A 26,761-nucleotide genomic window follows, 5' to 3' on the forward strand; every position below is an offset into this window, starting at 1 on the left:
CGCTCAGATTCGTTTTCTAATTGGGCAGAGGTTTGTTGAGCTCCTGCAGATTTCCTATTTTCTTCACCTTTAGAAGACTCTTCCTCGATAACTACGTTTTCCAGAGCGGGTTGGTCGGTTTTGGGGGGCACTGCTCCAGTTAACAATAGGCTAACCTTACTAGACAATTTAGAAAGATTTTCGAGAACAGCACTAGCTTCCTTCCTTTGCATATCATTCAACTTCAGAGACAATAGATCACTAACTCTATTGGAAAAATGGTACAATCTAGCTTGTACACGTTTAAGTTGATTAGGTGATGGATCACTCCCTTCAAAAAAACTAACTACAGATGCTAGCTCAGTAGCATTATCAGTGATCGTGGACAGAGCGTCGTCAATCTCTTTCTCTCCCAAATTTGGGATGGTAATAGGCAAATCAAGGGAATCTTTAAGCTTATTGGTATCTACCGCAACCGTGCCTATAGATTGAACATTTCTAATTGTTAATTCACAGATCAATTCCTCCTTGCGCAAATAGCCGGGATGGAGGATATCGCGAGGCCCGGACATGATGACAGAACTTTACAAATTTAGAAAAATCGAAAAATTCCAGCGACTGAGAAAATGGTTGAAGTTCAAAAGCAAAGCAATGTTTAGCCGTCAAAAGGGGCTAAATGAGACCCATTCAACCGCGCTCTGCTACCACTTGTTACGAAGTTATCCGTGGAAGGCAGAGGTGAAAGAAAGTGCGGGCTGGAATGGGTCTAACTACAAGTCTTAAAGATGAATTTAAAATTTAAATAAAGGTTATATCTTTAACAGATAACAACATTTAACAATTTTCACTAGATGAAATAACAAAATCAGGTACAATGCGACTTTACAAAAGAAAGCACAAGTTAAGGGGTCTTTACAAATTCTGGGATACGAGCCCAAATTTGTCAATCCGTGAGCTATCAGCTCACAACCACAAAATACCAAAGGGCAGAACGCCCCTAATTACATGGAGCACTAGCTCCCAGCAATCAAAATGTCACGCCTCCCCGAGGCACCTTTCAAAGTACCAGAAAGAGCTGACCCGCTCTCAAACTTTCAAGCCTATTAAGAGGCCATAAACGGACTTTACTACAAACTGCCCTCAAGGCACACTTATAAATAAACAGGGGTAACTTGTACCCACTCTACTGGACCTAAAATTAAAAATAATAGGTTACTTTAAATAGCCCTAAATGCAAAAGGAATGGAGGCGTGAGTTAACTCTCCTAAATATATATTTTAAAACCTAAGAGGCACTAGGTCGATTACACATGGTCTAATCCCAATTTATGCAGGTGACTAATATACAAAATAAATTTTAACACATTAAGAAGGAAGAGAAAAACGGTTACGAGGACATCGTCACCTCAAATTCAAAAAATGAAGGGAGGTTCGAGAGCGTAAAGCACTCTCTATCCCCGATTTACAGTTGAAGAAATTTGTAGTTTTTACATAGACTGAAAAGGGATTTACATTTTAAACAGATGGGTTACATATTAAAGTTTTCGAACCTTCCCCGCGAGTTAAACTGCTGAGCTAGCAAGAAAAGTTGTTAAATGGCCATTACCTTGTTGAAGATCTGTTGCCGGAAGACAGAGGTGCTTCCCGCCCCCTGCTACATATACACGCGCCAAGGTAAATGTTATTGAAGTGGCCCGGAGACAAGAAAATCAGCAGTTTTTATACCATCGCGGAAAATTCGTGACCTTTCATGAATGATTAAGACCCGCCCACAAACGTTTATTGGCTAACAGCAAAAGTTACACAAAAATCGATGAAGAAACACCTTATTGGTGGGAAATTAATTACAGAAATTTAGGATTGGTTAAATTCAAAAAGGCGGAAAGAAAGCTTAATATTGCCAACCCTCAAATCAAAGAACAAAATTTAGTAAAGACAAAACTTATGAATACAAAATTGAATTGGCATATGGCTTTTAGTGCCGGGAGTGTCCGAGGACATGTTCGGATTTCCAGATGCAGGTCTTTTGATTTGACACCTGTAGGCGACCTGCGCGCCGTGATGAGGATGAAATGATGATGAAGACGACACATAGACCCAGCCCCCCATGCCAGCGAAATTAACCAGGTATGGGTAAAATTCCCAACCCTGGCGGGAATAGGACATGGGACGCCTGTGACCAAAGACCTGCTAACCATTTAGACATGGAGCCGGACAATAATAATAATAATAATAATAATAATAATAATAATAATAATAATAATAATAATAATATAATGTGCAGTTTTCATCATCATCATCTCATCCTCATCACGATTCGCAGGTCGCCTACGCGAGTCAAATCAAAAGGCCTCCACCACGCCTCATTTCATTTCATTGAATTACCCTATCTTACTTGCTATCCTTATATTATCAGTTTTAACTCTGTCTCTTCTTTAAAAATTGGTTAATTCCCCTTGGATGGAACTTGGTATGAAGTGTCTTCATCCTCATCACAATGCGCAGATCGCCTACGGGCATCAAATCACAAGTCCTGCACCAGGCCTTTCCGGAGGCCACATGGCATTTCATTGAATTTCCGTACATTACTTGCATTCGTTATATTCTCAGTTTTAACTCTGTCTCTTCTTGTCTTCTGAACAATATTCCTCAGAAACTTCAGCTGCCTGGATATGGCTTTCATCTCTTTCTGTCATAGGCCAGGTCTGTGTTCCATGCATTGTTTTATGGATGAAATATGTCCTGTCATTTTTTCCATAGCCTTCATTGGTATATCTTTATCCCGGTGCAGGTTTCTTATACTGCCATAGACATCACTCCCCATTTATATTCTCTTGCTGATTTTCACTTCCAATTTGCCATTAGTTAAGTAGGTACTTAAAGTGCTCTACAATTTCTAGATTCTTGCCTCCATGTCTAATTCTTACTCTTCCTTCCCTCTTTCCTCTGGCCATCACTATTGTTTTTACTCCATTCCCCAATATTAAATCTTTCTACTGACATGTCTATCTGTTTCTGTACCTCAAACTCATCCTTTCACCAGATCGAAATATCATCAGCAAACAGCATTACATTCATTTCCGTTCCTTTGTAGGCTTCTTTAGCTTCATCCCTAATCTTGCTTATTACTAATAGACAGAACACTTCCTTGTCTGAGTCCTGCTTCTATTTTAAACCATTCTGTGTTTCCGGATTTTTTCTTTCTCACAACAGCAATATTTGTAATACATTGCTCTAATTTCTTCTGCATTTCTGTTATATCCTTACCCACACTAATTTTTCTGCATCAGAGTTTCTCAAATATTTTCTCCAGGTATACTGTCAAAAACCTTTTCTACATCAATGAATGCCATTACCAGATCCTCTCCACATTTACAGTTCTATCACTATGTATTACGAATTGCAGATTGCTACAATGAAGAATTAAATCAGGAATGTCTAGACAGCTCATCAGATGGCAAGATAAGGACATACTTTAATAGGACATGTGTTTTGGCGGAGGATGTATGTAAGAAAGTTAATGGAAAGCCATATAACTCGCATAAGTGTCTGGACAGCAACAATAAAAAAGTCCCTTTCAGGAAGATTCTAGATCAACAACTGGCTTCTGAAGAATACTACAGGTAAGAAACTGTTTGTATTAATAAATAAACTATATCTGTCTGTCTGTCTGTCTGTCTGTCTGTCTGTCTGTCTGTCTGTCTGTCTGTCTGTCTGTCTGTCTGTCTGTCTGTCTGTCTGTCTGTCTGTCTGTCTGTCTGTCTGTCTGTCTGTCTGTCTGTCTATCTGTCTGTCTGTCTGTCTGTCTGTATGTATGTATGTATTCTGCCGTTTAAGCCACGACTAACACATTAGAGACACCCTCAGGGGTGATCAGTAAGGGATTGACATGTTCCATAAAAGAAATGGTGTGGATCAAGGAGATGGGAAGATATCAGTAAATAATGAAGCATCGAAATACAAATTAATGGTGGATGATTTATTACAAAATAATTCCGTCCTTCTAAGAATTATGATTGTGTGACATGATCATTAACATTTTTAATTTTATGTTAACTCTTGCTGCACATCCAAAAATTAAAGCAAATGGGATGGTACATATTAATGAATTCTTATTAATTCTGACAAAAATTGTTTTCATAAAGTCATATTTTATCGAACATTATTTTGAATGTTAAATTTGATTTTGCCTAGATAATGATGCTCGTACGCATGTCAAATCATTCCGGAAAATCTGGAACAAGATTTTAAATACTTAAGTTACATGACTGGTCAAAAAGATGAAATACAAAAAATTAATAAATTCTCCTTTTTAAACTTAATTTCACTTGATAATTATTTCTCCAATTTAACTCGACATTTCAGTGATTATCTGTTCAGTGTAACCTCAGAATACACGTGACTTTACGTGATAGAAGTAAGCAAGAAAGAAAAAAATTAAATTAAATTAAATCTTTAACCATGTGTCATGACCGTAACACAATGCCGAAACTCAAAACAACGATGGTAACACACACATCAGTAATTTACAATAGAAATAAAATCACTCAGCCTGTGGAAATAAGAAAATAAAAATGCACGTCATAAGTCTCCCGTTACCATCATCCACCAAGGAAAGAATTGTAACCAACTACAACAAAGGATACTATTTTACAAATATTCACACATGCCCACACGTTATCTGTCCATTTTATGGAAATGGAAGACTCCCATAAATAATGACTTGCACTTTGAAGTAATCGATCTGGTACAAATAGTCTGGGTAATGGTGACTGGTAATATCGTCAATATTTACATCGAACTCAAGACGTTGCCAAAATTTATCAAATATTGAGGAATTGAGTAATATTATACAGCTACAATTTTGATATTATTGTGATGACATTCATCCAATATGACAAAAGGCTCTAACAATCTCATACACTCAATTTTATTTTGTAGGAAGACATGTGGTTTACCTCGTGGTTCAATAAGATTTTATGAAGACGCTATCGCCTATGGTTCTCTCACAAAAACAACTACTCGCAAATACATAAAAATGATGATACATTATTCCTAAATATTCATACATTATCGCACACAGCATCGCAGAAAATAGATTACATGTGCTTCTGATCATAGAGACGTGAAGGTTCGCCCCCAAATAGCACATGAAATCACCATAATCCATGCAACATTTCTCCACATGGCACAATGTGAGAGGGTCAATATCAAAAATAATTCGCAACATCTGTCCAAAATATCATGGGAAAATTCTCATAAATGACTGGAACCACACATAAATACAATAATCAGACAATGTCCTCCCTTAAAAGTATGAAATCGGATCCAAAAGAAAGCTATCCGTATCGTTAGCGTAGCATTAATATCTCAGATGAGCCTGCTCCCTCATGAAAAATGTGGCGAACACTTTTGGTAAAATATAGAAGAAATACATTCCGAAGAATAAAAATATCACGCGCACACAATCCTCAGTATTATAGTAATTGAATGGAAACGTAACATTCCTTAAAGGTTAGCCGATGGCTGACATTTAAACCAGATACTTGGCTGATGACATAACTTATTGAAACCCGCGTGGTCGATGATTTTGACATACCGTCATCACGCACCTTAAAAATCGTATAGTAAGAGAAAATACAAATTCAACATCGCATAACACAAGAAAAATGACGTGGTAAAGATACTAGAAATCTACTCAAACTACTGTTCAATTAATAATCCCTTCAGGAAGAAAGTTAACTACTTATTACAGCTACATAGAACAGATAAGACCCAGTATAAATGAAATGTCGACTTAACTTGGATGTCTTGATGACCCTGGTCTGCTTCTAGGCTAGATTCATGCCGTTAGGACGCTGACGGCACTGGTCCTGTCTTTTAGTACTGCATCCTGATCTGGGCAATGTCTCCGGGGCACACGAATTTCTTACTACAGGTCTTCATTGCCTTGGCCAGTATCAAACTGATACTGCTTGATGTGCACTGAAACTTTCATGAAAATATTAGTATAAATTCCCCACTCGTGGTTTCACAATTGACATGTAATGATACGTACTTTCTTTCTAGACACTATTGACATCTACTATAACTGTAGATGGTCTGTTAAACTGCCAAGCAATGACACTTTCGTAGCCGCTCCTCTGGAGTACAAACGCTACGGGCTTGCCCCTTCCGTCATCTCCACCGTACCGAAGTCCACCTTCTCCGCTGTAGATGACGTTGAGGTCTTCACTCGTAACCCTGAGCTGGGATCCATACCAGATGTTACACACCGGGTCAGTGTGCTCTGGGACTCACATATGCAGGGGCGCCACTCCCTGGGTAGGGCTGCCTCCGAAGAGGGTCCGTACCTGCTATCCTATATATGTATATTGATGTAGTTTGATGCCGGTTGCCCATTTATCACAGTTCCCCCAGCATCTGAAGAACTGCGCGTCGCTTTTAGCAGGGGATGCCCTAACCTTGAAATACCGCATGTTTATGAGGATACTCGATCTTAAAAAAACTGAATCTGTTACAGGCGTGAAAGATGGTGTTTTGAATTTCCTTTCAAAATAAAGAAACATGTATTTTTTTGTTTTTGGAAAGTCCACATAATTCAAAAATAATAAAGGTGTTCTTTTATCCACCTATTCAATAATTTATTTTCCACTTATAATGGTTACATCAACAGACTATCAGTTAAATGGGACATGTTTCACCCTCAATTTAAGGCATCTTCAACCTAAAACAATCTTCAAGAGTACACCTAATATTAAATATGGAAGCTAAAAGTTTAGCTAGTTACTAAAATTCGGTACATAAAATGTGAAAGATGATATATTATACAAACATTTTAATGGAAACACTGTCAATGATTAAACTAGAAACTATTTTGTCAGAGACTAAAACTTCTTCCATTAAAATGCTAATTAAAATGGTTCAATTAAAATTGTTAGTGGGACAACGAAGTGATAATGACATAATGCCAACAACATGAGGGCGTGAACACAAGCACAGACATGAATGTCATATACACAACATGTTCAAGGCTGCTGATGAATTCGTGAGCATAAGGTGAAACTGACTTATTGTAGAAGTGGCCCTTAGCAATGGTAGGCAATATTATTGTCTGAAACCTTGTCAGGAAATGTCAGTAGATTCAGGTAAATGTTCTCTGTAAGAGAAGGAAAGGACGAATTAAGAATTAAGATGTTGATCGCAAGGAGAGAATTCTGTTTACGTTGTTTGGAACAGATGAGGACTTACATGTTTGTTAAATTTAAATAATAAATATGGTAGTTCAACCTACTCAGTACAAGTAAATAAGAGATGTAGAGATTACATTCTTATTTCATTAAAAGTGGAAATGGTACCGGTTTCGACCCCCAGTCTGGGTCATCATCAGCCGATTATAACTCGAAAAACAATGCATAAGTAAGAAAGAAGTTAACGGTCAAGTTCACACAATATCAGTTGAAGAGGCGATATAAAAATGACGGGGGTAGGCACTGTAAAATTCAGACGAAATGGAATGTAAGTCACTTAAAAGAAGTAATGCGTAATCTTCCGAGCATCAGCACGGCACACGCGATGTTTGGCACTGTCTCACAATGTTCACGAAAAGCAGAGAACAGTTAAATGAGCCAGACTGCATACACCGTCAGGCACAAAGTCACAACACAATCCAAATATGAAGATCTAAAGTCATGAAGAAGCCGAAGACGAGCAGCTCAACCGAAGTAACTTGCAAGCTCCAGAAGATCGGCGCGGTGTTTATAACGTCAAGTGCTGTAGTTTCATACGCTGACGGAGATTGAAGGATAGATTAATGATCAAGTATATGCTTAGTTCACGAAAATGTACCTATATATATATATATATATATATATATATATATATATTTACTAGCAAGATACCCGTGCTTCGCTACGGTATTATACTGAAATGTATAATTGAATGCTTATTGTTTTATATATAATCCGCCGAAATTCGCGATCTGATTCGTTCTCTGAGAGAATCCGCCAAAATTCGCGATCTGATTCGTTTTCTAATAGATTACGGCAAGTTTCCTCCCATCCTTCAATCTTTCTTTCCAGCAATCGATTTCGTACTTCCCGGGCTAGGTCCAGGTATTCCACCCGGCCAGTTGGGTCCCTAAATCTTTGCCATCTTTTCCTATAAGCATTTTTGATATATATCAAATCCTTCAGCAGATCCGAGGTAGTGTCGTCTTGGGTGCCTTGGCGGTACTGAACCCGCGTTCGGACTGCATTCTTAGACATTACCCGTCCAGGACCCGTTTCGAGCGCGGTCCGCACATTTGACGACGGTCCAGAACATTATTATTATTATTATTATTATTATTATTATTATTATTATTATTATTATTATTATTATTATTATTATTATTATTATTATTATTATTATTATTATTATTATTATTATTATTATTATTGTTATTATTATGTTCTGGACCCCACAGCAAGATACAAGACCGCTACTTGGCGGTAAATTACATGTGCTGCCATTGTCATTGTTGAGAATGTGATCAGCACCATTGTCGCGCGTAGGCAAGTGTGCGGGATTTCTGGCGATACGAATGACATACTTCCGTGCATTATTGACCTTATTATAGAGGTGAACAATAGGACGGTCAATCTCATTCCTATCGTTTATTTCAAATGTGTTAAAATTTTTATTTATGTGCCAGGAGAATCGACTGTAATCTAAGAACGTTCTCCGAAGGGAAAGATGGCTCTTGAAAACGAACCCAGGAAACATTAATAATGATCGGTTTATGATCAGAATAAGTACATCAAAAATCTACAGCCTGTTTCCAGTCATTCCACAGGGTCAGGAAAGGAATGAATAAAGCCCCCATCTAGCGGCGACAACAGGAATTGCGCCGGCTGCCGAAACCTGTCGCACTCCTCTGGGGCAATGATTAATGAATGACAAATGAAATGAAATGATATTGGACAGTGTTGCTGGAATGAATGGTGACAGGAAAAACCTGTCCCGCCTCCGTTTTGTCCATCACGGATGTCACATGTAGAGACCAGGATTTCAACCACGGAACCCAGCTGTGAGAGGCCGGCGCGATGCCGCCTGAGCAACGGAGGCACCTTATAAATACATTATGAACAGTAAAATCAATTGGTCTCACCTCCGTTTACACCCCACCGCCGTTAAGTTTATTTACACCCCCCAGAAAAACTAAAAGAAGGCGTGTTTCTTTATGTTTAAAGGAGATTCCAAACACCAATGTTCATGTCTATTACCTTTAGTTTTGAGATAAAAATAATTCACTTTTTTCACTTTCACACTCCTCCTCCCCCAACAAGTGAATTTTCCGGCAAAAAATACTTGTTTCTTTAATAGAAAAGGATCGTCTAAATACCAATTATCACGACTCTAACTTCTTCAGTTTTTGATTTATGTGTCCTCATGAAAGGAATTCAATTCCTTTTCACTCCCGCCCCCCCCCCCAAGATGATTCCCCCCTAAACGGGTTTTTCTTTGTTTTTAAAGGAAAATCAAATACCAATTTTCACGTCTGTAGGCCCTAACAACTTTAGTTTTTATTAGATGTTAGTATTCTCATACAATTAAGTCAATTAATTTTAAATTCTTTCACCTCCCCCCCCCCCCCGCATTCATTGGATGTTCCGACAATAGGTGTTTCTTTACTTTTAAAGCAGATTCCAAATATCAAATTTCACGTCTGTAACAACATTTTTGAGATAACAGTAGCCTAATTAAAATAATTCAACACCATTTTCAGTCCCTTTTACACCCCCCTCTCCACCCAAGTGGTATTTCCGAAAACTAAAAATACACGTTTCTTTATTTTTAACAGAGATAAAAATACCATTTTTCACTTCTGTAACATGTTAAGTTTTTGAGATATACTGTATAAAAATTAACCCCCCCTTGTCATCCCCCATTAATTGGATTTTCCAAAAGCAAAAAAAAAATGTTTCTTTATTTTGAAAGGAGATCCCAAACACCAATTTTCAGGTCTGTAATATCTTCAGTTTCTGAGATTTAAGTATCCTCATTAAAAGCATTCAACCCCTGTTTCACCCCTCCTATTGGGATTTTCCGAAAACAAAAAAAAATAGTGTTCCTTTCTTTTTAAAGCAGTTTCTAAATACCAATTTTTACTTCTGTAAACTTTTAAAGTTTTAAGATATAGACACACTCATTTTAAAAATTCACCCCCCTTTTCACCCCCCATTATTTGGATTTTCCAAGAGCGAAAAAATACGTGTTTCGTTATTTTATAAGTGGATCCCCAATACCAATTTTCAGGTCTGAAATATCTTCAGGTTCTGAAATATAAGTAGCCTCATTAAAGGCATTCAACCTTGTTTTCACCCTTTTCCACTCTTCCTATCGGGATTTTCCGAAACCAAAAAATACGTGTTTCTTTATTTTTAAAGGAGATTTTAAATACCATATTTTACATCTATAAACTTTAAAAGTTTTGAGATATAGATACACTCATTTTAAAAATTCACTTTTTTCACTTTCACACTCCTCCTCCCCCAACAAGTGAATTTTCTGGCAAAAAATACTTGTTTCTTTAATAGAAAAGGATCGTCTAAATACCAATTATCACGACTCTAACTTCTTCAGTTTTTGATTTATGTGTCCTCATGAAAGGAATTCAATTCCTTTTCACTCCCGCCCCCCAAGATGATTCCCCCTAAACGGGTTTTTCTTTGTTTTCCCCCATTAATTGGATTTTCCAAAAACAAAAAAAATACTTGTTTCCTTATTTTTGAAGGAGATACCAAACACTAAAATTCACGTCTGTAATATCTTCAGTTTCTGAGATATAAGTATCCTCATTAAAGGCATTCAACCCATTTTCACCCCCTTTTCACCCCTCCTATTGGGATTTTCGGAAAACAAAAAATACGTGATATTTAATTTTTAATGAAGATTCTAAATACCAATTTTTTACATCTGTAAACTTTAAAAGTTTTGAGATATAGATGCACTCATTTTAAAAATTTACCCCCATTTTACCCTCCCATTAATTGGATTTTCCAAAAACAAAAAAATACGTGTTTCCTTATTTTTGAAGGAGATACCGAACACTAAAATTCACGTCTGTAATATCTTCAGTTTCTGAGATATACGTACCGGTATCCTGATTAAAGGCATTCAACCACTTTTTCACCCTTCTTTACCCCTCCTTTTGGGATTTTCCGAAAACAAAAAATACGTGTTTCCTTATTTTTAAAGAAGATTCTAAATAACAATTTTTATATCTGTAAACTTTTAAAGTTTTGAGATATAGATACACTCATTTTACAATCTCACCCCCCTTTTTCACCCCCTTAGTGACGGAACATCCAAAAATCCTCTCTTAGCGAGCACCTACGTCTTAATATAAATGTATCCCCAAAGTTTCATTTCTTTATGTCTAGTAGTTTTGGCTCGGCGATGATGAATCAGTCAGTCAGTCGGTCAGTCAGTCAGTCAGTCAGTCAGTCAGTCAGTCAGTCAGTCAGTCAGTCAGTCAGTCAGTCAGTCAGTCAGTCAGCCAGTCAGTCAGGACAAGTTATTTTATATATATAGATAATACGATTCAATATAATGGGTTAGGCCATGTGTGTTTGCAGAGTTTCGCCCAGACGTGCCATTACGTTCATGGGAATAGAACCAGCTTTTGGGTGGTTAGGCCGTGTGCGTCATTTTTTTATTGTACCTCCATGGGGAGAACAGATTTTTGAAAGCAGATAATTCACTTCTCCTTTAGCAAGTTAGCAATCCCTATTTGCTAACATGGGGGGACCACGCGATTGGTCAGCCACTGCTAAGCAGAGTCTTGGAGGGGCGTGCCAATCTAAGTGATAAGACTGATGGCACGTCTGGGTGAAACTCTGCAAACACACATGGCCTAACCACCCAAAAGCTGGTTCTATACCTGTGATCATATGATCTCGTGGCGTGAAAACCATTTTTAGTAACGTATTATTTTGTTTTCTGAAAATCCAGTTACGGGCTTGAAAAGAATTGGAAAAGCGGGTGAATTTTTAAAATGAGTACCGGCATATCTATGTTATATGTCAAAAACTTAACACGTTAGAGACAAGAAACTTGGTATTTGGGAAGTCCTTTAAAAATACAGGAACATGTACCTTTTTGTTTTCGGAGCGGCACTTAACGGGGGATGAAAAGAAGTGAAAAGTAGTTGAATTATTTTTTATGAGGATACTTATATCTTAAAAACTGAAAATATTACAGACGTGAGAGTTGGTATTTGGAATCTCATTTAAAAGTAAAGTAACATTTTTTTGTTTTCGGAACATACACTTAGATAGGGGTGGATGTGGGGGAAGGACTGATCAAGGGGTTGAATTCTTTTTATGGGGATACTTATGTATATCTCAAAAACTGAAGATGTTACAGATGTGGGAATAGGTATTTGGAATATCCTTTAAAAATAAATAAAACATGTATTTATTTTTTCGACTTGAGAGAAGACTGTTTCTCACATGTTTCTCTGTGTCACATGGTCGTCTAAGCCCCAAAAGGTAATACCACAAACATGGTTTACAAAGAATTCCTGGGGTAAATGAAACTCATTTTTTGGGCGAGTTTTTATACTTTGGGAATTTTTAGATAATTTCTTAGCACAATGCTGAGGAACTACTACTTTGATCAAATTATGAAATCTACATGAGCGAAGCTGTGGGTAACTGCTAGTCTATATATAAAAAAGAACGTGTCCTGACTGACTGACTGACTGACTGACTGACTGATTCATCATCGCCGAGCCAAAACTACTGGACATAACGAAATTAAATTTTGAGAACACATTTATAAGACAATGTAGGTGCTTGCTAAGGGAGGAATTTTGGATATTCCGTCGCTAAGGGGGTGAATTTTTAAAATGCGTGTATCTATATCCCAAACGCTTAAAAGTTTACAAATGTAAAAATTGGTATTTAGGATCTCCTTTAAAAATAAACACGTATTTTTTGTTTTCGGAAAATCCCACTAGGAAGGGTGATAAAGGGTGAAAAGTGGTTGAATGCCTTTAATGAGGATACTTACTGTATATCTCAGGAACTGAAGATATTGCAGAACTGAAAATTGGTATTTGGAATCTACTTTAAAAATAAAGAAACAGTATTTTTTTCTGAAAATCCAATTAATGGGGGTTAAACAGGAGTGACAAATGGGGTGAATTTTTTGAAAGAATTTATCTCCGAAACATAAAATGTTACAACGTAAAAATTGGTATTTGGAATTTCCCGTAAAAGTGAAGAAACACAGGTAATTTGTTTTCAGAAACTCCACTTCTTCTTAAGACGCCATCTCCGAGCGGAGGTTGGCGATCCACGTAACTAGCTCTGATCTTGACAGCACGGAATGGAATGCCACTTCTGAAGTACAGCAGTGCCATCTTCGAAGGTCTTTCAGCCATGAATTTCTTCTTCTCCCAACAGATCTCTTCGCCTGTATCTTTCCTTCGATAATAAGCTGTAATAACTGATACCTCTCACCTCTCATGATATGTCCTAGGTATTGTGTTTTCCTCTGTTTTATGGTGAGCAGTAGTTCATTTTGCTTTTTCATCTGACGAAGGACCTCGGCATTGGGGATTTTCATTACCCAGGATATCCGCAAGAGACGGCGATACAGGAACATTTCGAAGGCATCAATACGTTTTTCTATGATTGGATCCAGAGTCCAGCTTTCACATCCATATAGGAGAACAGAAAATTCATAGCAGCGGATCATACAAATTCGTAGTTGGAGACTGAGATCTGACCTCACAAAGAATTTCTGCATGGTAATGAATTGTTTCCTGGCCTGCTCAGTTCTAGATATTATCTCCCGTTTGTAGTTACATTGGTCATCCAAGATGGTACCCAGATATTTGAGAGAAGACACTTGCTCAACTTTTTTATCTTTAATTGTGAGATTTGTCTGAATTGTCTTCTTAGAGAACACCATCAGTTTCGTGTTTGAGGGGTTAACATATAATCCAAACTCTTCACTGTGCTGAACTAAGGAGTTTATCATGCACTGAAGGGCAGGCATGTCATCAGCTATGACAACAGTATCATCTGCATATCTGATGTTGATGATTTTCCCATTAATTTTGATCCCACCATAGTCTGCCAATATTTCTTTAAAGATTGCCTCTGAGTAAATGTTAAACAACAGAGATGACAGTACACAACCCTGGCAGACACCCTTGCTGATCGAAGCCGTTTCTGACGTTCCTTGATCAGTTTTGACATTTGCAAACTGGTTCCAGTACAGGTTACTGATTATACGTAAGTCACTGGAGTCAATACCTGTTGATATCAGAATCTCTATCAGCTTATTGTGCCTGACACAATCAAAAGTTTTCTTATAGTCTATAAAACATGCATAGACATCAACATTCATATCTCTGCACCTATGTAACAACACTTTTAACGAAAAGAGTGCCTCACGTGTACCAACGCCATTTCAGAAACCAAACTGATTCTGATCCATGTGGGATTCACAATTTTTTGTATATTCTGGTGTGAATGATTCGCAAGAATATTTTGAGCACGTGAGACATCAACTTATCATACGATAATCATCACACTAAGATGAGTTAGGCTTCTTCGGTAGTGGTATGAAGGTTGATTTCAGTCAGTCCGATGGTATTTCTCCTGATACATATATTTGATTGAATAATGATGTTAAGATTCAGTTTGACTCTACTGTACTGTATGTAGAATATATGCATTTATTGTTACAGAGATTGCGCAATGGGAATAAAAGGTGCTGATTGGGAGCACTGGGGAGAAATCCGTTGGCAGATGGTGGGCTATCTGTTCCTTTCCTGGGTTATCGCTTACTTCTGTCTTTGGAAGGGTGTGGAGCAGACGGGAAAAGTGGTGTACTTTACTTCTCTCTTCCCGTATGTTATGTTAACTGCACTTCTTATCAGAGGTAAGTGTTTCCATTGTAATAATAATAATAATAATAATGATAGTAATAATAATAGTAATAATAATAAATGGTTCATGGTGTGGGTTACTGTAGTCACGTCCTAATTCGTGAACCATGGGCAACGGCTGAGTGGCCTGTTAAGTGGTCCTGAAAGTCAGGATACCAGTTGCTATGGTATGGGAGTGCGCATCTTAGATTTATTCTGAGTCTTGGCCCTCCTTGTGTTCAGGTGGCTAGGACTATACAATCCACCGGTGGTCCCTAACCCGTTAGAGGAGAGATCCTCACTTGGACTGTGTGTAAGTAAGGTAGCATCCTGCTTCATGAATTTACCGAACTCAGAACATTTTAAGCAAGCCTTGGATCTAGGGCAGTAACGGAGTCCTACTCCCATTTGACAGGCGAGGGACTCCTTGGAAATAACTTGGCGAACAAAATGGAATTCGATGGGGAGCTATCAATATTAATGGGGCTTATGGAGGAAAGAAAGTAGAACTGGCTGAGTCAGCAAAGAGGATGCGTCTGGATGTGCTAGGAGTAAGTGATATATTGGGTAAGGGGAGATAACGAGGAAGAGGTAGGAGATTATAAAGTGTATTTGACTGGTGTTAAAAAGGGAAGGGCAGAGTATCGAGTAGTGCTGTTCATTAGGAATACTATTGCACGCAACATAGTTTCTGTTAGGCACGTATATAAATAATAAGAAGAAATTGCGCACAAATGTGCATTGCATTTTAGAGTAATCCAATAAGGAAACTTTTCTTTTACTGCATTCACTAAAATGGTATCGATCAAATCGTTTGTTACATAACACGCACACGCACTGCACAGATGGGTAATGAAAACAAGGTCTACGCACAGTTTGTGATGGAAACCATGTACGGCCAATCTGTTCAGAGCACTCCTCAGTTCGTTGTTCGGCCCAGTCCAGCTTCGATTAATCATTGCGTCCGTCCGGTAGAATTTCCTCTCGTTTTCTTAGTCTAATATGAAGTAGTTCTTGTTCTTGTCGTGTGGAGGGTAATTGTAGTCTCATTCTTATGTCTTCCATAAGGAAAGTTTCTCTGGCTAGCTCATAAGCAAGTCTTGATTGTGACATTTTGGAAATACCTAAAATTCTTTTCAAGAATCTAGCCTTGACATTCTCAATAACTCTAAGGTCAGATAGAGTTAGATGTTCCCAAATTATCTCCAAACCGTATGTCAGGGAAGGTAGAACCTTTGCATAGAACAGCATCATGGCTGTATTTAGAGACAGTTTAGTGGGTTCCTTCATATCATACATATTTCTGATGGCTGCCAATGACCTTTCTCTTACATGAATTCTAAAAGAAGTAGAAGAGGGCTGGAGCATAATCCCCAAGTATTTGAATGAATTCACAACTTCCAGAGCTGTTTCACTACTTGTTATCCTGTCATTTGCTGCTATTCTCCCTCCTTTCCGGAAAATCATTTGGACTGTTTTCTTTCTGTTGATTATAAGACTGTTCATGTCGGCATACTCATCGAGCTTATCCATTACAGCTTGTAGGTCATCTCTGTTGTTCGATCCTATTGCTGTGTCATCTGCATACTGGTACATCACAACCGATGTGTTGTGGTTGATATTAGTGATATCTGCTAAGGCTATGTTAAATAGTATCGGACTAAGGGGGTCCCCTTGCAATACCCTGTTGCTTTGTATAATGGCTGCTGATGATGCTTTGCCATCTTGTATCGTGACCCTGTTGTAAGCAAGTATGTTATTTATGGCTATAGTTAGTGGGTTGTCTGCTCCAATCATATTCGCTAGTTTTCTAAGGAATATTTCTCTGTTTAAGAGGTCAAAAGCCTTCTTAAAATCCACAAAGGTTACATAAAATTTCCCCTTTGACCACCTCATTGATTCACGTATATTGTCCAAGAGATTCTTGACTGCATGTAATGTCCCTCTTCCTTCCATAAAACCAAATTGCAGTTCGGGGATCATAGTTCCTGTTTCTGCAATTACTCTGTTCTCTAGGATTTTGACATAGGCCTTATAAATGTTATTTTCGATTGCAATACCTCTATACGAATCAGGGTCATCCTTGTCTCCTTTGCCTTTGAAGAGCATTTTGATATGCGACTGTCTCCAACCTTCAGGTATTTTTCCTGTCTTCAAACACGCGTTGAACAGAGTGATCCATGTATGAAGCAGAATGTCACAGGTATCTTTCAGATTTTTATTGAAAACTCCATCTGGGCCAACTGCCTTCTTATTTTTCATGGACTGGATATCAGTTTTGACTTCCTCCTGATCTATAGGTCTTGTTGTACAATATAGATTTTCTCGAAGTGGGAGAGCTATGTCAAGATTTTGCTGATTAAGGATCTCCGAGAAATGTTTCTCCCATGTAGCCATTGGGAATTCGGGAGAAGGGCACGTAGCTCGTTGTTTGAGAGCAATGTAAGGGTCTTTCATAGCATCTTGGACTTGCAATTTAGCCTTTTCTTCTAGGTCTTGCGCCTTCTTTTGTTTGAGTAGATCCTTATATGTTTTCCTTTTCACTGCATACTCAGCATATGTGGATTCCCCACCTGTTTTCCGTGCCTTGTGTAAAAGTTCCAAAGTATCTTGTCTGGCCGTGAAGCACTCCTTGTCGAACCATGGCTTGGCGATCCTCGGAGTCTTCTTGATTTGTGCTTTTTTATGAGGTCCAGAACACTATCCAGAGCAGCGTCAATCATTCCTTCATTTATCATCTGAGGTACTCTTTCCAAGTCTTCTTTTCCATCCTCTATGATAGACATACAAACATTCCTTGTAATGCATAGATTAGGACTCTTCTTGGTTACTGGATTTTGATTTCCTAGCTCAACTTTAATAGCGACAGGTATGTGCTTCCTAAGAACTGCTGTCGGATGTGAGGCCACTACCTCTCGATCAAGAATTGTTAGGCAACGTCCTTTGACAAAAAAAAAGATCAGCAGTAACTTTTACCATTTGGAGCCATGTATGTTATTTCTTCTGCTTTATTCACTACTTTATAGCCTTCATCTTGTAGGTAATCAAGAATAATGTTAGTTTTATGATCAGGTTTGCCTAAACGACAGTTAATGTCGCCCCCCAGAATCACATTTCTGTCATCTTTTACCGCTGTTATTGCCTTAACTATATGTTCCATTGCATCGTCTGCTGGCCTAGCTGGGCTAATGTAGATACCGATTATGGTTACTTTTTCCGTCTCAATTATTAGCATATTTTCATCTTTATGGACTTCCCTTGGTGCCTATGCCTTCTCCATACAATATACTAACTCCTCCTTCGGGCCTTCCTCGCTCCTTTGGTGTGGCTAGAACATGTCTGCTGTAAAACTGTGGAAAACTTAGGTGTTCCAGTAGAAAAGTCTCAGTAAGTATGGCTATATCAAACTGTTACCAGAAATTATCAGGAAGGGAAAAACAAAGAGATTTTAAACCTTCCACATTCCAAAGAATAATGTCCAAATGTAGTGTCTTAGTCTTGTCGTGTGATCTTATTTTAGATTTACAACTGTACACCGGCTCTTCCTCTTGAGAGACGAAAAGGCCGAACTATTCCCTGAGGCCAGAAGATTTCGTCCTGTAATGAATCAAGGTATCTCAAATCCACTCCTATTTTGAATGCCTTGTTTGATCCTTTTGTTTGTAATGACTCGCATTCGATATCTCCAAGGATACCATTTGTTCGGCGGAAGTTTATTATAGATTCCGACTCTGTTTCTTTGTGGAGCCTCCCCATATACATCCACGCTTTCTTGGGAGCTGCCTGTAGCTGTCCTAAATTTGGTTTGGTTCCGATTATTGTGCCCCCTTTTGCATGCCCAGTTGTATTCTATAATGTTCTTGGTCTTCTTCTTTGGTTGGTAATCCATGGTTCAGTATTGCCCTGATTGGCATCATCGTTTGATTTTTCTGCCATATTAGTATTTTCTGTCATATTTTCATTACAGTTGTCAAAGGAATTCTTGCTGCATTCTTCCTGAGTACCTCGTTTATGATTATGAGAGTGGTCTTCGATATACGTGTTATCAACTGGTACCTGTAATCGTGGCTTCCCGTGCATTATAGTGCTTGGTACTTGGGAAATGGGAGATTTGGTTTGTTGGTCCATGCTGCTTTGTGAGAGTTGTGTTTCATCTTGCCTACAGTATTGTAGTTGATCCCGATTGTGTGCAGAATTTTCGTCTATTTTTGGAGCTGCAGGATTTCGTATTTCTTTCTGTTTTCTCTTGTTTGGCAGTGAAGGCCAACTCGCACTTTCAGTATTTTTGAGATGGTCTGCTAGAGTTTCAGATTGTTTCACTTGTACCTCAAATATTTGTGCTAGTTTCGTTAGTAATGTCTTATTTAGGGCATCAATAGAAGATTTAACATCTGCTGTTTCACCTTTAATTTCCGGTTTGTTCGGAATCATGTCCAGTCTCTGAGCCAGGCTCTCAATTTTGTCACCTGCCACTTGCTTTTTGTTAATTATCTCATGCTTGCACTTTTCACACATCCATAATAATTTGCAGTTTTTACGTTTCCACATTTCAAATTCACCTGAGGTCATAAAAGTGCACTCCTTGTGATGCCATCTTTCACAAATCCCGTCACACTGTATAGATATATCTTCCTCTCTTACTCTTTTGTTGCAAGTTCCGCAAGTTACCACTTCAACGCTGCACCCTGATGTGGCCATCACTTTCGTACTATCTAAGCTATAACTTCTTTGAATGCAAGATTCTGGTTTCTTGTTTTCACTCGTATGCTTAAATTTGTTACACGATTATCCTGACCATACACATAAATTAGCTCAAGGATAACACTTGTAGCGCTTGTTGTATAGATTCTTATGTAATTGATCTTATACAATACCTGAAACTTCACTTAAATTCACTATTATTCAATACAATTTACGACCAAATTACCGTATCGATATCGCTCTTCTTCTTAATTTTCTTAACGTGCGGAGCGAGAGAAATATTCTGCTCATCATTTCAAGGAAATATTGCAGTGTATTGCTGATTTTAGCCTACGAAAGTGAAACTATAACTAATTTTAGCGTACGTGTTTTACTATTTACGGTAAAAGATACTATAATCTAATAAGATTATGGAGAAGATGTTAGGCATATTACTACTCGTGTTCACGGTGTTCATCCATACGAGTACCGGTGACAGTCACGAATGTTTTATTTGCGATGGGGCTTCAGAACGAAAATGTAACATACCCTTCGATAAGACATTCGCAGCAAAACCATGTACTGGGACAGAGACTCAATGTTCTGCTAAACTCTTCAAAAAAGGAACAAAGATAGTGGTAGTCCGTGGGTGCGGGACTCCTGATAAACTTCCAGAACCTGAAGGCGGTGGTTATACAGCGGTGAAAGGTGCAGAATACGTCTGCGCTGTAACTAAGTGCAATTCTAAAGACAGTGGTCTCGAAGATAAATCGCGGGGGACTTCTATGACGAATAAACCTTTCATTCTTCTTTGCTATCTTTCTCCATTGTTTATCAAATCTTTCAACTAAAATGTCAAGAAATCCATATTATACAATCAAATGTTTTGTTTTGCAAGCTCTTATTTTAGGCACGTAAATGAGCGAATGATATGGGTAGATTTGGTAGTTGGAGGAATTATGACGAGGATTGTCTCAGTGTATTCACCATGTGAGGTGCAGATGAAGATGAAATTGACAAGTTTTATGAAGCATTGAGTGACATCGTAGTTAGGGTGAACAGCAAAGATACGATATTGGTAATGGGTGATATCAATGTGAGAGTTGGAAATGGAACTGAAGGATATGGAGGAGTGATTGATAAATGAGGGAAGATATGGAAGCTAACAGGAATGGGAAGTGTTTGCTGGACTTCTGTGCTAGTATGGGTTTAGTAGTTACAAATACATTCTTCAAGCATAAGGTTATTCACTGCTACACATGGGAGGCTAGGGCTACCAGATCCATAATACACTATATCTTAACTAATTTCGAATTCAGGAAGTCTGGTAGGAATGTACAGGTTTTCGGGGATTTTTCAATGATACAGACCACTATCTGATCTGTAGTGAACTAAGTATCTAGGCCTAGGATAGAGAAAGTGAAATCTGTTTACAAACGAATAAGGGTAGAAAATCTCCAGGATGAGGAAATTAGACAGAAATACATAGATATGATTAGTGAGAAGTATCAAATAGTGGACAGTAAGCAGGCTCAGGATATGGAAAGAGAATGGGTGACATACGCGAATGCTGTAGTAGAAACGGAAAGGGAATGCCTAGGAACGACTATGTGTAAAGATGGGAAAAGCGAACATCTTGGTTGAATGATGAAGTGTGGGCAGCTTGTAAATGTAAAAAAAAGGCTTATCATAAATAGCTCCAAACAAGGGCTGATGCAGACAGGGAACTGTACATAGATGAAAGAAACAGAGCAAAACAAATAGTTGTTGAATCCAAAAAGAAGTCGGGGGAAGATTTTGGTAATAACCTGGAAAGGTTAGGTCAAGCAGCAGGGAAACCTTTCTGGACAGTAATAAAGAATCTTAGGAAGGGAGGAAAAAAGGGTAACTCAGGTGAACTCGTATATACATTTTTTTGGTTAGTTGCTTTACGTCGCACCGACACTGATAGGTCTTATGGCGACAGTGGGATAGGAAAAGGCTAGGAGTGGGAAGGAAGCGGCCGTGGCCTTAATTAAGGTATATTCCAAGAATTGCCTGGTGTGAACATGGGAAACCACGGAACACCATCTTCAGGGCTGCCGACAGTGGAGTTCGAACCCACTATCTCTCGGATGCGTAAACGGAAATTTTCCTGGTGGTGTCCCGAACAATGGAGCTTATGGGGAGGAGGAAAGTTATGTTGGGGAAATTACGCTCGAGGAAGTGGAAAGGATGGTAAATAAACTCCATTGTAATGAAGCAGCAGGAATACAGTAGATGAAATTAGACCTGCACTGAAAAGTATAGTGGGAAGGCAGGAATGAAATGGCTAAATAGAGTAATAAGATTAGCATGGGGTGTAGATAAGGTGCCTTCAGATTTGACAAAAGCAGTAATTGCACCTATCTATAAGCAAGGGAACAGGAAAGATTGCAACAACTATCGAAGTATCTTTTTGATTAGTATTACTCGTGCAACTTTCAGTGATACCTGGGCTCCCTAGTGCTGAATACGTAGACCTCAGCAATCTTCGAGATTCGTATTGGCAAGCTTTGACACCTAAACTATGAATCGCCGTGAGACATCTGGCGTACACTTTACGTATTAGTAGTGTTTCACAGCAAAGCTAAAATATAGAATTCATGCTAGGAACAAGATTCACATCGAGAAATGTTATATAATATGTGTGTGACACAGTTGTTGGCTTATGAAAATAAAGGTTTAGAAGATTCATATCGATCGGTCATACGATCGATTCAATTCAGATTTCATTTCCATTCAGTTGGCGGTATTACCGGAACCGGGCTAGCTCCCTCCTTACTCCTCACCCCATACAAAGAAGTATCACTAAAAGTTGCACAAGTAATATACAGGCAAAGTATTCACTGGCATCTTGGAAGGGTGGGTGCAATCAGTGGTTGAGAGGAAGTTTGATGAAAACCAGTGTGGTTTCAGACCAAAGAGGGGCTGTCAGGACCAGATTTCCAGTATGCGCCAGGTAATTGAAAAATGCTACGAGAGGAATAGACAGTTAGGTTTATTTTTTTAGATCTAGAGAAAGCATGACAGGGTACCAAGGGAAAAGATGTTCGCCGTACTGGGGGAATATGAATTAAGTGTAGATTATTAAAATCAATAAAATACATTTATGTTGACAATTGGGCTGCAGTAAGAATTGATGGTAGAATGAGTTCTTGGTTCAGGATACTTACAGGGGTTAGACAAGGCTGTAATCTTTAACTTTTGCTGTTCATAGTTTACATGGATCATCTGCTGAAAGGTATAAAGTGGCAGGGAGGGATTCAGTTAGGTGGAGATGTAGTAAGTAGTCTGCCTACGCTGACGACTTGATCTTAATTTTAGATTGTGCTGAGAGCCTGCAGTCGAATATCTTGGAACTTGAAAATAGGTGCAATGAGTATGGTATAAAAATTATCCTTTTGAAGACTAAATTGATGTCAGAAAGTAAGAAATTCAACAGAATTGAATGTCAGATTGGCGATACGAAGTTGGAACAGGTAGATAATTTCAGATATTTAGGTTGTGTATTCTCCCAGGATGGTAACGTAGTAAGTGAGATTGTATCCAAGGTGTAGTACAGTTAATGGAGTGAGCTCGCAGTGCGATCAACAGTTTTCTTTAAGAAGAAAGTCAGCTCCCAGAAAAACTATCTTTACATCGGTCTGTTTTCAGACCAACTTTGCTTTACGAGAGTGAAACATGGTTGGACTCCGGATATCTTATTCATAAGTTAGAAGTAACAGACGTGAAGGTAGCGAGAATGATTGCTGGTACAAACAGGTGGGAACAGTGACAGGAGGGTACTTGGAGTGAGGAGATAAAGGCTAAGTTAGAAATGAACTCAATGGATGAAGCTGTGCACATAACGGGCTTCGGAGGTGGGGTTATGTGGAGGCGATTGGAGGAGGATATGTTTCCTAGGAGAATAATGGACTCTGTTATGGAGGGTAAGAGAAGTAGAAGTAGACTAAGACGACGATGGTAGACTCAGTTTCTAACAATTTAAAGATAAGAGGTATAGAACTAAAGGAGGCCACAGCATTAGTTGCAAACGGAGGATTGTGGCGACATTTAGTAAATGCACAGAGGCTTGCAGACTGAACGCTGGAAGGCATAACAGTCCATAATGATAATGTACATATGTGTGTAATGAAGATCCACAGCCTGCTTCCAGGCATTCGACCGGGTCAGTAATGGAATGAATGAAGTCCCCATCTAGCGGTGAGGATAGGAAATGTGCCGGCTGCTGAAGCCTGTCGTACGCCTCTGGAGCAATGATAAATGACTGACAGATGAAATGTTAATGGAGAGTGTTGCTGGAATGAAAAATGACAGGGAAAACCAGAGTACCTGGAGAAAAAACTGTCACGCCTCCGCTTTGTCCAGCACAAACCTCACATGGAGTGACCAGGATTTGAACTGCGGAACCCAGCGCTGCTGCCTGAGCCACGGAGGCTTTTATGTGTGTAATATAATAATAATTGTATTAAACTGCATGCCTTCTATAAGGCCATTTATGCTATCCAACTTCAACTGATGTCATGCAAGATACTTGGGTTTTCAACTGTTAAATGTCTCTACCATCAATCTACGTTCCCCCTCTGGCTTGATCAACGATAATTAATTCTCAAGGGAAAATTGATTTTTACCATTGGCTAACCTTACTTTTTGAAGACTGTTTTGTTCATGTATCAAAGTTGTTTACACTTCTGCTTCCTTCTTCAGTAGCTCTCAACCAATCAGAAACGTTTAAATATTTTTGCTAGCCTATTAAAGTTGGAGGTGTGTAATGAAATCCAGCGTATCTGTAAATAGTTCTGGAAACTTCCCCATGAAATGCAATAAAAGCTGGGCGCTTTAGGGCCGTATTTTCACCTTCATCGCTCCAGTTTAGTGAGTGGGGCATGTTCTTCGGGGGCAGGGGAAGCTGTCAGCGTTCGGAAGGCCCAGCAACTCAAGGTAATGGCAGAATTTTCGTAACATGTAATAGCTCCGGCAGATAGCTTGAGGAGAAGGTGTCAAACCTCTCTTATTCTTTTTACATTTCTAAACCTGGTTATTTAAGTGTAGAATTTTTGGCCGGTATGAGGACTGTAATTTAAGGGAACTAAAGTGCGATTACCCTCGTCACGGCCAACTCGCAAGATGGCCGTGCCCTCGTTGATTCCCATCCAACTTGGTATGGGGTGACTAAAGTTTCTAATCATCTAAAATTCTTAACACTCTTTTGGAATTTAATGTTTTTCATTTAGTCACCCCGGCATAAAACAGGCTTAGGCTCTGTATCTTTGGGCCATAAGTCCTATTAGGGTTCCAAAATTTCTAGAAAGAGTGCAAGTGTATCGCCTCCTAACCTTTTGTTCATGGCCAGTCATGTTCACATTTTTTTGTTTTTATATTAAGGTCATTTAATATGGGCACTCAGTGCCCCTGTTTTTGTTTTCTGGAAAAGAAAGTGGAAAAACTGGGAATCAGAATATAAGCCCAAACTAGGGCTGCGTGACTGTAAATAACTTATTTGAAGATTGTCAGATATAACCTTGTGCGCTGTAAGAAACTTGTGCCGCTGAGAGGCTGGACTATATTAACTTTTGGTGCTCAGACTCCTAGGCTATGTAAATTAGTGGAGAATACATGCTCTTATAACATAGTGTACCTGTTCAGAGCTATAATGCTCATCCCCTTGTATATTATGTTGATCATTCTTTCAAGTTTTATATGTGATGTTTTGGACTTTAAGTCATTGTTGGTGGAGCTTATGAGCTAATTATAAGTTGTTTTTTGTTCATTCATATCTTCTATTTATTAAATTTTAAATTTAAAAAGGGAAGAAATAAAATTTCGAATTATGTTGTGTTAACTTATGCCTTAGTTAATTCCTTGTCCGCCCATTCACTCCGGCAACTTCTTACTCCTCTGTAACCCACGAAATTTCTGTAACAAGTGGTAGCAGAGCATGGCTGGGCCTGGACAAAACCCCTTTTGATGGCTTCCCTTAAAATTTTGTATCGAACACTAAATTTTTTTTTGTTTTCTGATTTTTCAAATTTTTTAAAAATATTTGCTCATTATGTCTGGTCGTAGGGTGATGGTACTTGCGCAAAGAAGAAATTATTCATAAATTAGCTATTACAAAGGTTCATTCTGGTGGCATGGTTACGACAGATGTGTCCATTGCCATGCAATTATTTTCCTTAAAAAAATGTACGGTACCTTGAAATGTGATTATTTTTTAAAAATTTAAGTTGTGGATGCTTAAATGGTTACAAAAGCACATTGCATCAAGCTGATAACATTTTTATTACAGTTTAACTTCCTACAAGTAATTGAACTCCCTACAATTCATGGAAGTCTTTTAACGTATGGTATACTTTAAAACATCCATCCACGCCAGGACAACTTTGCATTTGTTGCACTCAAAGCAAGATTCCTTCCAGATTCCACGCTCAAAACAGACTTTACATCTCCTTAATGGGGCTGATATACTTGCTCTTGGAGCGATCCTCTCAGGAAAATGATCCCAGTACCTCCCCTGTAGTCTCACTGGTGTGGTATCTGAGAAGAACATCCTCTAGTGGCATAATCAGGAAGGGTGACATCTACCAGAATTCGCTCTGCAATGTTGACTCGGAATGATGAGAAGCTCATGCTCTTTTTCCTTGCACTCAGCATGTCATGTATGTAGCTAGCATTCTAAAATGTCACATCCAGCAAGTAGAAGTACAATTTCCTGTACCCTTTTACATACCTGCATTGCCTTTCGGAACATTACTGACCAAATTCCAGTTCCCATTGTTCGATGTGGTGAGGTTATGTACGGAGTTGTCTTCGTCCTCACTATTGTTTTCATGAGCGGAATCACGAATTCTTGGATGCACTATCATTGCTAAAACTACTATCAGATAATTCTGAGATGTCTTCATCACCACTATCAAGAAGAAATTGCAGAAAATTTCCTTCTCCTCCTCACGATGTTTACACAACATCTTGCTCAGTAGCATTCATTTCATGAACAAGATGACCAACTTTAGAAAAAAATATACATTGTCTTGTCTTGAGAAGATTGATTTGGGATTCAATATGCTATTTCCCAGTCACAGTTCCAACTTAATATTTCACTTGCATCACGTTAGCACACATTCACATCATTAATAACCGTTTTAGACACAAA

At 38.6% G+C, this 26,761-nt stretch overlaps 1 protein-coding gene across 1 annotated transcript in view; it reads left to right on the forward strand.

Annotated features, from left to right (window-relative positions):
* The window catches only part of LOC136879338 (sodium- and chloride-dependent glycine transporter 2-like), a 220,077-nt gene that overhangs the window by 87,472 nt on the left and 105,844 nt on the right, over window positions 1-26,761 (forward strand). The window contains exons 4-5 of the mRNA XM_068229075.1: window positions 3,385-3,601; window positions 14,728-14,921. Of these exons, the coding sequence (XP_068085176.1) occupies window positions 3,385-3,601; window positions 14,728-14,921 (411 nt within the window). The remainder of the gene's footprint in view (window positions 1-3,384; window positions 3,602-14,727; window positions 14,922-26,761) is intronic.

The sequence above is a fragment of the Anabrus simplex genome, chromosome 8 (genome assembly GCF_040414725.1).
Source record: "Anabrus simplex isolate iqAnaSimp1 chromosome 8, ASM4041472v1, whole genome shotgun sequence".
Classification (NCBI taxonomy): domain Eukaryota; kingdom Metazoa; phylum Arthropoda; class Insecta; order Orthoptera; family Tettigoniidae; genus Anabrus; species Anabrus simplex.